General features: G+C 43.4%; 1 protein-coding gene across 1 annotated transcript in view; it reads right to left on the reverse strand.

Annotated features, from left to right (window-relative positions):
* Positions 1 to 16,236, reverse strand: part of pop1 (POP1 homolog, ribonuclease P/MRP subunit) — a 77,161-nt gene that overhangs the window by 15,858 nt on the left and 45,067 nt on the right. The window contains exons 10-12 of the mRNA XM_041190308.1: positions 16,111 to 16,225; positions 11,857 to 11,976; positions 3,633 to 3,748 (exon numbers count right to left, since the gene is read on the reverse strand). Coding sequence (XP_041046242.1) covers positions 3,633 to 3,748; positions 11,857 to 11,976; positions 16,111 to 16,225 — 351 coding nt within the window. The remainder of the gene's footprint in view (positions 1 to 3,632; positions 3,749 to 11,856; positions 11,977 to 16,110; positions 16,226 to 16,236) is intronic.

Consider the following 16,236-nt stretch of genomic DNA (forward strand, 5'->3'; position numbering starts at 1 on the left):
ACCTGACATTTGTCATAACTGCATTTTCTCTTCTTCATCTTAAATTTCAATTTCCTTTTTCATTCAGGGAGCTTTGGATTTGTGTATCCTACCTTTCCCTTTCGATGGAATATACCTTGACTGTGCCTGAATTCTTGTTCAACTACAGTTTTTCTTGCCAATTTTTCGTTCCAGTCTATTTGGTCCATCTCCGTTCTTGCCCATCGAAGTCGGTTCTTGTCCAGTTAATTATTTTTACACTGGATTGCCTATCGTCTTTTGCTATCATCATTGTAAAATGTACAATACAATGATCACTGTCTCCTAAATGTTCCCCCACTGATGCCTCATTTCCAAGAACTGGATCCAACAGTGCGTTTTTTCTTGGATTGGACACAGTGCTGTAGAAAATTCTCCTGAACACAATCTAGGAATTTTTGCCCCTCTCCATCCTTTACACTACCACTGTCCCAGGCTACATTGGGTAATTAAAGTCCCCATTATAACTAATCTATAATGCCTGCATCTCTAATTTCCCTGCAGATTTGTTCTTCTCACAATTTGCAATCTATAGACTACACTGAGCAATGTAATTGCACCCTTTTTGTTCCTGAGCTCTAGCCAAATTGATTCTGTCCATGAACCCTCTGGGACATCTCCGTTCTCCAGCACTGCAATGCTCTCCTTAACCAATATTTGCCACCCCTCCTCCTTTCCTATCTTTTCTGAACAGCTTGTATCCAGGAATATTTAACACCCAGTTCTGCCCTTCCTTGAGCCAGGTCTCTGTTATCGTCACATCGTATTTCCACATGGCAATCTGCACTTGTAACTCCCCAATCTTATTTACTATACTCTGTGCATTCACATACATGCATAGTAACCCTGATTAAGGTTTTGTTACGTTACCCTGACTTTACCAATTAACTTACTATTCTCTATACTAGTGCTGTCTCTCCCAGTATTTTGTGCACCCTGGTATTGCTCTCTAATATTTTCTCTAGGTTCCCATAGTCCTGTCGAGCTACTTTAAAGCTTTCCCAAGAGCACTAGCAAAACTCCCCGCAAGGAACTCAGTCCTAGCTCTGTTCAGGTGCAGCCCATCTGACTTGTACAGGTGCCATCTCCCACAGAGCCAGCCCCAATGTCCCTGGAAAGAACGGCAGAGAATGACTAAAAGGTTAATCAGGAGAAAGAAATTAGAGTATGAGAGGAAGCTAGCTAGAAATGTAAAAATGGAGAGCAAGAGCTTCTACAGGTACTTTAAAAGGAAAAACGTAAAGTGAGTGTTGGGTCCTTTAGAGAGTGACAGTGGGGAGTTAATAGTAGATAATAAGGAAATGGTAGAAGAAATGAACAAATATTTAATTGTGCGTTTGCTATAGAGGATATAAAAAACATTCCAGTAACAGCTGCAAATCAGGAGTTGAACAGGAGAAAGGAACTTGGTGAAATTGGACCAGGGTCGATCCCCTGGCTTGGTGGTGCCGGGCCATGAGGTTACAGATTGTGATCGAGTACAATTCTGCTGTTGCTGATGGTCCACAGCGCCTTATGTTTATTCGAAATCTATCGCATTAGCACAGTGGTGGTGCCACACAACACGGTGGAGGGTATCCTCAGTGTGAAGACGGGACTTCGTCTCCAGAAGGATAGTGTGATGGTCACTCCTACTGATACTATCATGGACAGATGTATCTGTGGCAGACAGATTGGTGAGGATAAGGTCAAGTATGTTTTTCCCTCTTGTTGGTTCCCTCACCACCTGCTGCAGACCCAGGCTAGTAGCTATGTCCTTTAGGACTCGGCCAGGTTGGTCTGTGGTGGTGCTTCTGAGCCACTTTTGGTAATGGACATTGATGTCCTCCACCCAGAGTACATTCTGCACTCTTGCCACCCTCAGTGCTTTGTCCAAGTGGTGTTCATTGGGGGTGGGGGTGGGCAGTATGTGGTAATCAGCCAGAGGTTTCCTTGTCCATGTTTAACCTGATGCCATGAGACTTCATGGGGTCCGGAGCTGATGTTGAGGACTCCCACTGCAACTCCACACTGACTGTAAACCACTGTGCCGCCACCTCTGCTGGGTCTGTCCTGCCGGTGGGACAGGACCTACCCAGGGACGGTGATGGTGGTGGCTGGGACAGGATCTGTAAGCTATGATTCCATGAGTATGACTATGTTAAGGCTGTTGCTTGACTAGTCTGTGAGACAACTCTCCCAATTTTGGGACATGCCCCTAAATTGGCAGGGTCGACAGGGCTGAGTTTGCCGTTGCTGTTTCCAGTGCCTAGGTCAATACCAGGTGGTCCGACTGGTTTCATTCCTTTTTGTTGACTTTTTAGCTGTTTTGATAGAACTGAGTGGCTTGTTAGGCCATTCCAGAGGGAATTTTATAGTCAACCACATTATTACAGATCTGGAATCATATGTAGGCCAGACCAGGTGAGGACGGCAGATTTCCTTCCCTAAAGGACATTAATGAACTGCTATTTATGACAATCGACAATGGAAAATCATTAGACTTTTAATTCCTGATTTTTATTGAATTCAAATTCGTGGAGGGATTTGTACCCGGACCCCCAGAACATTACCCTGGGTCTCTGGATTACCAGTCAAGCGACAATATCACTAGGCCACTGCCTCCCGCTATAGTTCTGCATTTGACAGTCTTAGAGTTAAAGAGTCAGGGAGGTAAACAGTCTAACTGGTGCACAGCCTATTAATTACGAATAAAAACCCATCTGTATCAATCAATATTAAGGGTTCCAAAACATTTAACAAAAGATTAAACTTCTGAGGAGCCTAAGAATTTTATACAGCTTCTCTCATGGTTCAGCTAGTTTATTCAGATAGCAGCTGAGCTATGCTGAAAGGGCTCAAGTTTCATTTCCAGAATATGGTGAATTATATTAGACAGGGCTACATTGGAGCTCAACATTCCTGGAAATGAAAAGGCAGGGCTGCCAGTCCTGATCAATAGATAGCAGGATATGATGGAAAAGCCACATGTGGATGCTGGGTGAATGCAGGATCAGATTTAGCTGTGATAAAGTCACAAAGGAGCAGCTGATTGTTTGTGAACATTGAACAAAGAATTTAAAGAGAAAAAGAGCTCCACATCACTTTACAATCAATGAAATATTTTTCAAGGGTAATCAATGTTGTAACATTGGAAGCATGGCAACCAATTTGTACACAGCAAGCTCCCACAAACTGCTATAAGGTAAAGACCTAATCTATTTTAGTGATACTGGTTGAGGACTAATTATCAGCCCAGGACACCTTGGAGAATTTGCCTGCTCTTTTTCAAAACTGCTATGGGATTTTTAAATATTCACAGTTTAACGTCACATCCCATATTGCAGTACTTAGTCAGTACTGCACTGAAGCTTTGGCCTAGATTTTTATGCTCAAGTCTCTGTAGTGGGACTTAAACTTGAAGGCCTTCTGATTCAGAGTTGAGAATTCTACCAACTGAGCCACAGCTATCATGAAGAAGATGGTATCAAACCTGCAATGAAACTGCACAGCATCACAAGTCAGCCTTACAAGGGAGTGGGAGGCACAGGAAGCTATTTGGAAAAAACAAACTGTAAACATGAAGAATATTTTCCAACTTCAGTTATCCTGCATTTTCACTGCAGTCAAATTACCTGTTCAGAGATTTTAGTTTCTGTAACAATATTGCGGACATTTCGGTCCCAGATCTGACTTTGAGCACACTCTGCACCAACACCATTCAGACACAACTCCCTGATTTTTTCCAGATCTACAATGGAAGAGGAAAATAATTAGAGAACACACATGTGCCAGTCACATAAGCTTGTAGAGAATGCAAAAACGGTTGACACTTAGGCTACACATTTACAAGTATGCAATTCTCGGGATGAGAGTAGAAAAGCTGTGGGACTGGAGAGTGGAAAGGAACCACGATACAATCTCGGTGAACAGCTATAATTGCAACTATGAATTCAAGGGGTGCAACTGCACAATCTGCTGAAGTCAAATCTAGTCAATACCCCCTTTGGCAATTTTAACTTTTATTTCCAAAAAAGACTATTCTCTGGAATATTTCAGCCACACCACGATATTCAACCTGAAGGCCCGAACTTGCTGCCCTCGCCAACTTCTAGCCTCAGTTTAAAAACTGAGGAAGTCAAAGCTGTAAACTATTCTATTTTCAGAATCCTTCAAACTTTCTTAGGCTTCCCAAATTGAAGAGAGAGATAGTCGTCATATGTCAACAAGTGTTTAAGCTATGTTGAACAGAATGGGTGTGGTTAATACTTGGGAAAATTTAAAGAAAAGGGTACTGGTTTTTTTCCTAAATAATGTCCCTACTTTTGGCTTGGCTGAATTTAACTGGCACTTACGAAAGGTGGTTCTTTAAAGCAGGGGCTGTTTAACCTTTGGGAGTGGTGGACTTGATACACATGGTAAAACCAATGAATGGGTCACACATCACTGTACAATATTCTAAGTTCCATACTCAAGAACACAAAACATGCAAGCCCCACCCCCCCCAACACACAGACAAAACAGCAACACGGTTTCAACAAAACATGCAATCGTATAGCACTGTTCAAGTAGAAAAGCGTCCAAGCACTACACTGAGGTGCAATCAGATAAAACTGATTCCAAGAAAAAGACATTAAAGTTATTAGTAGGGGGTGACTAAAAGCTTAGTTAAAGTGATGGGTTTTGAGGATGACTTGATGAAGATGAGGAAGAGAATGACGCAGGGAGGGAATTCCAGAGCTTTGTGCCTGGATGTCTGAAGTCATGACCACTAATGGTCTTGGGGGATGGGGAAAAATATACAAGGGGGCAGAGTTAATGAAACAGAGTACAGTGGGTGATTTTCTTTACATTCTTCCATGGCAAGGGCAGCATTTGTTGTCTGTCCCAATTGGCCTTGAGAAAGTGGGGGCAGAGCCGCCTTCTTAAACAGTTGCAGTCCACAGATTGAGGGCTGTAGGAGGTTAAACAGACTGGGAGGGGCTTGGCCAGAAAAGGATTTAAACTGGAGGCTTTGATGAGCAGGACTTGATGTGGATTGGATATGGACAGCAGATTTTTGGATATGGCCACCATGCAGCCCATCATGCTTGTGCTGGCTCTTTGAAAGAGCTGTCCAATTACTGCCAATCACCTACTGCTTCCCCGTAACCCTGCATTTTTTTTTCTTTTTAATTCCCTTAAACTTACAACCGAATCTGCTCCACCAACTCTTTCAGGCAACGCATCCAGATCATAAATCGTGGAGTAAAAAAGAAATTCTCATCTCCCCACTCTGACATTTTGTCAATTATTTCAAAATTGTCTCCTGCGGTTCTGTACTATGACTTTTTATTTGGAAAATCGAGCAGACAGAAGGAATTTGCATTTATACAGCACCTGTCTTACAGAAGTAACCAAATTTATCACGAGTTACTTGAAGAATGGTTACTGTTGCTACGTAGGTGAAAATTATATTATAGGTCGCGTATCCTTTATCCATAAATCTAAAAACTGAACACATCCAAAAACTGTCCTTTTTTTGAACTTCATTGAACTTTAGCGTGGTAAGTCTCTGACCCGACCTGACATGACCTGACCCAACACGAACACTGCTGATCGCACACGATCTTTAGCATGGGAAGTCTAGTTATTTATCTGCACTGTTTACCTTGCGATTTTTGTGGTGAACACGTCAAAAAGATTCCTTCATGGCGAAGAATGAGAAAAGGAAAAGGAAGCATAATTCGTTATCAATTCCGAAGTAAAGCTGTTGCAGAAACTTGGCCACCTGTGTGGCAAAGTGAGTGAGAAGTGTGGGGCGATACCCCACCATATAGGGCTTAAAGAAATAGAAAGGCAAATTGTTGAAATTTTATGTTGAAAGTGAGTTACAAAAGTTAATGAATAATAGGAAAACTTTGCATACGTCGAGAAACAACGAACATGATGTTATGATGGAGTGGATTCGTCCACGCAGGAGTGAAAGGTTTCTGTTGACTGGCCCATTGTGGTAGATCTTGGCTTGCTGCACGATCAAAGAACTGAGGTTTTAAGCTGCATGTAAATACATGACAGGTTGGTTGCAGAAATTCAAGTATGGTATCGAGTTCTTGAAAGTTTGTGGTGACCAAGCATATGAAGACCACGACGCCACTGAAAAATCTACTGACGAATTTGCTTTGCTAATTTCAGGCTAAAACCTTTTGCCTGAACAAAGTTACAATGCTGATGAAGCTAGTCTGTCCTAGCAGTACGTCCCTAGGAATACGCTAGGAACAGCTGAGGAGTGCACCAACAGGTGTTAAGGATAGGTTGACTGTCCTTGGTTGTGCCAGTGCAGCTGGCGTACACAAATGTAAACAGGTGTAATTTTTTTTTTTATTCATTCATGGGAAGTGGGCTTTGCTGGCTGGGCCAGCATTCATTGCCCATCCCTAGTTGCCCTTGAGAAGGTGGTGGAGCTGCCTTCTTGAACCGCTGCAGTCCATGTGGTGTAGGTACACCCACAGTGCTGTTAGGAAGAGTTTCAGGATTTCGACTCAGTGACAGTGAAGGAACGGCGATATATTTCCAAGTCAGGATGGTGAGTGACTTTTGGAGGGGAACTTCCAGTTGGTGGTGTTCCCATCTATCTGCTGCCCTTGTCCTTCTAGATGGTGGTGGTCGTGGGTTTGGAAGGTGCTGCCGAAGGAGGCTTGGTGAATTCTTGCAGTGCATCTTGTAGATGGTACACATTGCTGCTCTGTGTTGGTGGTGGAAGGAGTGAAATTTTGTGGATGTGGTGCCAATCAAGCGGGCTGCTTTGTCCTGGGCCATGTCAAGCTTCTTGAGCGTTGTGGGAGCTGCACTCATCCAGGCAAGTGGACAATTGTTCCGCACATTCCCCTGCTGAACTCTTAGTGAAGAACAATGTTTTCATTGTTTACTTTCCCCCTGCCAATGTAACATCATTAATTCAAGTGATGGACCAGGGCATTCTTTGGTCCATGAAATGTAAATATAAAGACTCCTTCTTGAATATTATGCTTGGGGTAGTGAACAGAGGGCTGGGGGTGGAAGGCTTCCAAAATGAACTTGCAGTTAAGGATGCCAGCTACGCACCTGCTAATGCTGGTGCCTTTTTGATATAAACGCCTTGACCAACTGTTGGCACAACCTCTGGCCCCCAACAATGTTTATTGATGACGATAATATTGATAAGGACGTCAAAGATTTTTGTGTGAACACGGTGAAGCGGCTCTTTGAGAATGCAAAAGGAATATCATTGGAAAGAACAAATATGTTGGAGGCCATGGATATTGAGGAAGTGTTTAATATTGATAACAATGCTCCCATAGTGCATTTTAACTGACCGGGAGATTGCAGAAATGGCGCTACATCAAGATCAACTTGATAAAAACAGTGATGACAAGGATGACATAGTGAATATGGTAGGGAAAGTGCCCATTGACGGGTTAATATAAATGCACGTTTGAGTGCATCTAAGTGAGCAAGGAATAATGTCAATCTATAATAAAAGGCAAGGTTATGAAAAACCAAGGTTGATGAGGCAGATAAAGTTAGAAGAATGCTTCCGAGCAGAGTACAATGACACTCTGAACTGTCTCCTACAAGCAGGATCACAGATGATACCACGGGTGGCAACTTATTACAGGTACGCTGTATTATTGTGATCGACTTTTCTTTTCTAGTTATTTTATTTAGACTATAGCTATTCGAGGCTTAGGCTACTGTACTGCAATAGGGCCAGTCCTATATGCGATATTGAAAACTGATTGGCCCCCGAGGATAACAGATACACAACCTGTACAGATGCAGTTAAGTCACCTAAAAAGAATTTAATTTCTCCTCTTCATCTTGCCACCTCTCCCTTTTCTCTTCTGAGCCATTCTTCTATCTCTCCTGTCTTCTGAACTATTCACTCAGTAAAGTCCTGCCGCTCACAGGGGTTATGTTGCTGTGAAACCTCACAAATGGAGGAATCGTGAACGATGAACTTGCTTTTCAATGGAGGTCAATAAGATAGGTTCCAGCAATGCGAGGGCAGTACTGGTTTGTGCAGTTACCGTACAGCAAATTGTGGTACAGTACCTACATATGGCAGACAGGGGGAGCTTTTGTACATTACAAGACATATTGAATGTTTTAAAAAGAGACAATCCTCAGGAAAAAATGAATCACCTCAAAACTGGCAGATAAAAATCGGTGAACATTTCAAAATTGAACAGAGCTGTTACTGCAGCTCTGGACTGACAGATTCGGACATTTTTAGATTAATCCCTCCGTTCGGGTTGCACTTCAGCTGCAACCATTCCAGGCACCGCTTCTCACCCATGCCAGAAAGGTGCCTAAAAAGAGAATTAAATGTCCATGGCCAGGATTAACGGAAGGAATCTTCTTCCAAAGGCTTCAACACAATCTCCCCGCTAACACGTCAAGGTCTCTCTGCTCCGTGGTGCCCCTCGGGGAAAGAGGAGAGAGGGGAGAGAAAATGTGGATGAGTGAAAATTGCTGACACAATGGCCAATGCAGTGTACAAAGTATGGGTAAGTGAATAAGTGAACAAGTCAGTTGTAAAAGGTACTTCAGTGGCTGCACAGTACTCTGAGATCTGGCTGGGGTCACAAAAGGGGTATGGGGAGCAGCAAAGAATTCTTCAACTCTCTTTAAAATTGCTGCTCCCAAGAGGATCTGCAACAGTTGCTTTCCAAGATGCTGAAGTTGGCTTCGCACACCAGCACAAAGAAGAATACAGATATAGTATCTCATAACTGGCTATCTTGGGACCGAGGCCATGCCAGATTCAGGTCAGGTGGTTCCGGCTTTGGGCCAGCATTTCTTGTCCATCCCTCAAGAAGGTGGTGATGAACCGCCCTCTAGAACAACTGCAGTCCATCTAGTGAATGCTGTAGGTGGTTACACAGAGAGGGAATGGCTTGCCAGGAAGGGATTTAAACTTCAGGATAACAATTATACTGGAGACCAAGCCAGGTCTCGAACCACGGGAAAACACCAGCGTGCAAGCGGCAAAGGGGATAACTGGTCCAGTGTCACACTGCACCAATGCAGCACCTAGCCAAATTGTCCAGGTATGTTTTTTTTTAAATTTTACTCAATTAAAATTGATGCATGGCACCTTCTTAAAAATATCTAGTTTTCAGACAATCGGATTTGAGACACTGTACCTGTAGAACTAGTAGGGTCTTTGTGGGCCAGATCAAAGCAGCTTAAGGGTCATTCTTGAATGTTAATGGCAGCACTTTCTCATACATTGGTTAAATTTCCATCAAAATGCATAAGCCTATACATACTAGAAATCTATTGAAACTGCCCAAGTTCAAACTAATTCATTGGCCACTCTAATCCCCATGCAGCGATTAAGGCTTGTGGCTCACACACACATCCCATTCAGAAGTTTCCATAACCAGTTTGCATTTTGTTTTGTATGATAGGATGGGGGGAGAGAAAACCCTTCAGTAAATCTTCAGCTTTTGCATTGGCCAGAAAAGCTGCTTCTTTTTAAGAAAAAGACAGAATGTTCCAAAAACTTGTATTATGTTTTGGTGAAGCCATTCAGTTGCAAAACGTAGAGCCAAAAATTACTTTGGGGTATTTAAATTAAATGCCTATAGGTAACACAGCTTAATCTTTGGAAATAGGTGGGTTCGGGAGTATTTGACGAGTCAAACTGAAAAAAAAAGATGTAAAACCTGAGTTGATAAAAGCAAACACCATTATGATTAAAAAGTTCATAAAGTTATCACATTGTTAACAATGTGATAACTGGTTAATGCAACAAAGGATTCATGCCAAAAAAATCAATAGGCTCCTAATTGTTAAACAGAACATATGCTACCAGCAATGAGCCAAGACAAACACTGTAATATGTTCTCAAGTCATATGGATATTCTTACTGTCAGTTTAGATCTAAGCAACATATCAATCTAAGCAAACTCTTGTCGCAAACAGCACTTAGTTGGCCTTGCCAGGATTCAAACCTGGAACATCTGTATGAAAGAACAGAGGCTCTCACTGAGCACAAGACCAGCAAAATGTGCCTAAATATTTGCTGTTATTGAAATCAAATACTGCAGTAATAATCTAAAACTCTAAATTATAAAATCAGGGAAGGGATAAACAGGGATCCACCTACATGATACTAAACTAAAAGCATGTTATTTACATATAAAACATGCGAAACTGACAAACAGGAAAAGACCTAGTGTTCCATCCAGCCTCTCCTACACAGTTGCGATGCATAGAGTATCACAATACACAACCTTTCCACACCCACCCAGAGGCACGTAATCACTTGGGGGAGCGAGACACAAAGGAACATTAAAGCACTGGGACCAATTGCTGGGGGAAAAGAAACAACAAAATTTCTCTTCAGCACCCTCAGGCAAACAAATTGACCCAATTTACAAGACAGGATACCCACCTGTTGTATAAGCTGATCTCCACTCAGCCAGAAACAAGGTCTCACTTGAAGGAATACAGCGAATCAGTGTTCATTGCCCAGGTGGCAACTGTGCTACAGGTCCACTATTCTGTGAAAAGAGGACCCACCTAACCGCAAACTTTAGTTCTGCATTTGCACAACTTCTAAGCCCGATCCCCTCAACCTCTCTAATCTACTCAGTTGAAATAATTGGTTTACATGAATGCAATCCAACCCCTCCATTACTCTAGAAATCTCAAATCACTCCCAAGTCTTCAATAAAGTACAGGCACATTGAGCATGTCTAGGTACCCAAAGCCCTCCTCTGTATTTCTTCAAAAGCCTCCAATTTAGAATCTTGTTTCCGCTCTCCACCCCGTGCCCCTCTAGAGTCTACAAAGGTCACTTCTCAGTTTTAATACAAAGAAAATGAATAAAACCCATCTGGTTCACTAATGTCCTTTAGGGAAGGGAATCTGCTGTCCTTACTTGGTCTGGCCGACACATGACTCCAGGCTTTCAGCAATGTGATTGACTCTTAAATGCCTGGAACCTACACCACATGGACGGTAGCGGTTCAAAGTGGCAGCTCACCACCATCTTCTCAAGGGCAATTAGGTTGGGCAATAAATGCCAGCCAAGCCAGCGAAGTCCCCATTCCCATGGATGAATAATAAATAAAAGAGCTGCAAATGAATGCAATGATGTGTCGAATGATTGTTCCACATTTCATGGTTATGAGGATAGGATTGGTAACTTCTCTGATGAAGGGTCACTGACCTGATGATGGTCAAAGAGAATTAACCAATCATCTGGATTAATGGTGTCACTACTGGCAGCCATGATTTGGTAACAACAAAACTGATTTTCCAAACCAAACCATCACATTTTATTTGGCTTGGTGGCGTGAGGGTGTTCGGGGAAAGGAAGATTTGGGTTTAGGAATCTGTTAAAAGCACAGGTCTGTTTTGAATGTCAAACATGCCATTCCTGAACCCTTTCATTCACCACCCTGTTTCAACCAAGTGAAGAAAAACTACTATAGAAGATTTGCTTTTCAATTTACATCTAATATGAAAGAAAACGCATACACAAAAAGGGCCTTAACATATTTAGGATTTGCCTCATGCAAGATCCCTGTTCCAGAAGATAATTAAACCAAGCACGATTACGAAGAATGTCCAGCACAAACAGGCTCGAGGCCACCTGGTCTGCGCTGACATTTATACTCCATACCAACCTCCTTCCACCCAGTTTCATCTCACCCTGCCAACATAACCTTCAATCCCTTTCTCCTTTGGGTTTGTCTAGCTTGCCTTTAAACGCATCAACGAGACCCAGTGGCACAGAGTTCCAAATTCTAACCGTACATCTATAACAGAAAACAATTCAGGATCTCTCAAGTTATACTCAAGACTGTCACTGAGGGATACTACCTTTAGACTGTGATGGGTCCTGCATAGCTGTGGTTCTGTTTTTAGGCATATTTAGACGAGGATCTCCCACAGTAAGTCCAAGTATAGTGCCTGCTGAAATTTCTGCTGGTGAAGTAATGCCTTAAAAGAATAAAACACAAAATGTGAAAGTATGATTACAGTTAATAAATACTTCAGATTTCTTTACTGCTAAGCAGTTCCTGCAAGTCTCCTATGAAACCTTTCAACTAATACAATACCAAAAGGGTGTAAACTGATTATTCTGTTCTTTCACTAGCAAAACCTTACAAGACTCGCTTTCAAAAAAGGGCTGTTTCTGGAAGAGTCAGAAAGTTTATCTAATGAGTAGCTGATTCGTTAAATCGAGAACGTCTCAAGTTTGACAGGGTGTGCTAGAATAACTGAACTAGTGACCAAAGCTGGAACTGTCAAGAGTTGGAATTTTAGGTCTGGCTGTGTCAGCCCTCTACCAAAACTCACCAAACAGGACATATGAATTATGCCCAATTGAGCAAGGCCAGTCAGAACAGAACCAGCAGTTCAAAACTGGGCATCCATTACACGGCATTGATCATCAGCAGCAGCAATATATTCAACCACAATCTGTAACCTTATGGCCTGGCATATCACCCCACTCTACCATCATCATCAAACCAAGCAAACAATCATTGGGGAAGTGGTGGTGTAGTGGTATTGTCACTGGACTAGTAATCCAGAGGCCCAGGGTAATGCTCTGGGGGCCTAGGTTCGAATCCCATGGAAAATGGGGGAATTTGAATTTAATAAACATCTGGAATTAAAAGTCTAAGATGCCCATTGTCAATTGTTGTAAAATCCCATCTGGTTCACAAATGCCCTTTAGGGAAGGAAACCTGCCATCCTCACCTGGTCTGACGTACGTGACTCCCGGTGCACAGCAATATAGTTAACTCTTAAATGCCTTCTGAAATGGTCTAGCAAGCCAGCCACTCAGTTGTGTACAAATGCTAAAAAGTCAATAAAAAGGAATGAACTGGACAGACCGCCTGGATTCAACCTAGGCACTGGAAACGACAACGGCAAACCCAGGCCTGTCGACCCTGCAAAATCCTCCTTGTGCCAAAATTTGGACAGCTGTCTCACAGACTAGTCAAGCAATAGGCTTACATAGTCACTCTCACAGAATCATACATTACAGACATGTCCCAGACACCACCATCAACGTTCCTGGGGACGTCCTGTCCCACCAGCAAGACAGACCCAGCAGAGGTGACGGCACAGTGGCATGAGGGAGGGAGTTGCCCTGGGAGTCCTCAATATCAATTCCAGACCCCACGAAGTCTCATGGCATCAGATCAAACATGGGCAAGAAAACCTCCCTCTGATTACAACGTACTGCGCCCCACCCCCCAACCCTGCACTCAGCTAATGAATCAGTACTCCTCCAGCACCGAGGGTGGCAAGGTTACTAGAACATACTCTGGGTGGGAGACTTCAATGCCCATCACCAAGCGTGGCTCAATAGAACCACTAAAGACTGAGCTGGCCAAGTCCTAAAGGACAGCTGCTAGACTGGGTCTGCAGCAGATGGTGAGGGAACCAGAAGGGAAAAACATACTTGATCTCATCTTCACCAACCTGCCTAGCGCAGATGCATCTGTCCATTACAGTATTGGTAGGAGTGACCAATGCACAGTCCTTGTGGACACGAAGTCCCATCTTCACATTGAGGATATCCTCCATTGTGTTGTGTGGCACTACCACCTTGCTAAATGGGATAGATTTCAAAGAAATCTAGCAACTCAAAACTGAGCAACCATGAGGCGCTGTGGGCCATTAGCAGCAGCAGAATTGTAATCAACCACAATCTGTAACATCATGGCCCGGCATATTCTACTATTACCACCAAGCAAGCAAGGGTTCAATCCTGGTCCAATGAAGAGTGCAGCACGGCATGTCAGAAGCAGCACCAGGCATACCTAAAAATGAGGTGTCAACCTGGTGAAGCAATAACACAGGACTATTTGTGCACCAAACTGCATGTGATAGACAGAGCTAAGCGATTCCATATCCAACAGATCAGATCTAAGCTCTGCAGTCACATCCAGTTGTGAATGGCGGTGGGACAATTAAACAACTCCCTGGAGGCGGCGGCTCCATCAATATCCCCATCCTCAATGATGGAGCCCAGCACATCAGTGCAGAATGTAAGGCTGAAGCATTTGCTACAATCTGCAGGCAGAAGTGCCGAGTGGATGATTCATCTCGGCCTCCTCCAGAGGTCCCCAGCATCACAGATGCCAGTGTTCAGCCAATTCGATTCACTCCATGTGACATCAAGAAATGGCTGAAGGTACTGGATACTGCAAAGGCTATAGGCCCTCACAATTCCGGCCATAGTACCGAAGGTATGTGCTCCAGAGCTTGCTGTGCTCCTAGCCAAGCTGTTCCAGTAGAGACACAATACTGGCATCTACCTGGCAATGTGGAAAATTGACCAGGTATGTCCTGTACACAAAAAACAGGACAATTCCAACCTGGCTAATTACCACCCCATCAGTCTACTTGCGATCAGCAAAGTGATGGAAGGGGTTATCAACAGTGCTATCAAGCGGTATTTGCTTAGCAATAACCAGTTCACTGGTACACAGTTTGGGTTCTACCAGGGTCACTCAGCTTCTGACCTCATTACATCCTTGGTTCAAACATGGACAAAAGAGCTGAACTCCTGAGGTGAGGTGAGTGTGACTGCCCTGACATCAAGGCAGCATTTGACCAAATGTGGCATCACGGAGCCCTATAAAACTGGAGTCAATGGGAGTCGGGGGGGAAAACTCTCCGGTGGTTGTGGTTGTTGGAGATCAATCATATCAGTTCCAGGACATCACTGTGGGAGTTCCTCAGTGTTGTGTCCTCAATCTAACCATTTTCAGCTACTTCATCTATGACCTTCCTTCCATCAAATGTCAGAAGTGGGAACGTTCGCTGATGATTGCACAATGTTCAGCACCATTCGCAACTCCTCAGACACTGAAGCAGTCCATGTTCACAAGCAACATCCATGCTTGGGCTGATAAGTGGCAAGTAACATTCATGCCACAAAATGGGCAATAACCACTTCCAACAAGAGAGTATCTAATCACCTCCTCCTGACTTCAATGGCATTACCATCACTAAAATTGACATATTGGGGAGGGGGGGAGGTTACCATTAACCAAAAACTGAACTGGACCAGTCATATAAATACTGTGGCTACAAAGGCAGATCAGAGGGTGGAAACTGCAGCAACTAACACCTTCCTTCTCCCCAAGTCCAATCCACCATCTACAAAGCACAAGTCAGGTGGTGATGGAATACTCTCCACTCGCTTGGATGGGTGTAGCTCCTACAGTGCTCCAGGACAAAGCAGCCCGCTTGATTGGCACCCCATCCACCACCTTGAATATTCACTCCCTCCACCACCGACGCACAGTGGCAGCAGTGTGTACCTTACACAGCATGCAATGCAACAACTCACCAAGGTTCCTCCGAAAGCGCCTTTCAAATCCACAACCCCTACCGCCTAGAAGGACAAGGGCAGCAGACACGTGGGAATATCACCTGTGAGATGTCCTACAAGCCATTCAACATGCTGACTTGGAACTATATTGTCATTCTTTTACTGTTGCTGGATCAAAATCCTGGAACTCTCTCCCTTAACAGCACTCTGGGTGTACATACAGCACATGGACTGCAACAGTTCAAGGTGTCGGCTCACCACCACCTTCAAGGGCAACTAGAGATGGGCAACAAATGCTGGCCTTGTCAGTGATGCCCGCATCCCATGGAAGAATAAAAAGCGTTACTGAAATCCTATTTCAGAAGGAAATGGGAATGGAGAAAGAGTCGAGGGGGGTATTTTTCTTTTAAAAAGGCTACTTACAGAATCTTACGTTTAAATCATAAAAACACATCTTAAAACTATTCATCTTCACACTGCATTGATCAATACTAGTCCCATCAGGCTGCAGTTTCATATAAAGGCATAACTGCTACAATATGTAAGCTTATTTTGTGCAGTGATTTGATGATGCTTTTTATTTTTCTAAACTCTAGGCCTAATAATATTATTCAAGCACAAAGTTGAGAGTCAGATACTCTAATTTGGTGTCAAGTTGCCCTGAAGGTGCATAACTCAGTCACAATTCAAACTCACAAACACCAATTATCAATTCACATTTATGTTCGTTTCCAAACCAGTAACAATCACTTGTTACTGAGCTTCATATAACCCACCAGGGAGTAATAGAAGGACGCCTTCCTGACGATTATGAAGGGTCACGTTTTCAGGTCTCTTGCAATACTCTGACCACCAGCAGTGCAATCCCGCTTCTTCGCTCCCTTCAGAATTCTAAAGCCAGT

Source organism: Carcharodon carcharias, chromosome 6, assembly GCF_017639515.1.
Source record: "Carcharodon carcharias isolate sCarCar2 chromosome 6, sCarCar2.pri, whole genome shotgun sequence".
Classification (NCBI taxonomy): domain Eukaryota; kingdom Metazoa; phylum Chordata; class Chondrichthyes; order Lamniformes; family Lamnidae; genus Carcharodon; species Carcharodon carcharias.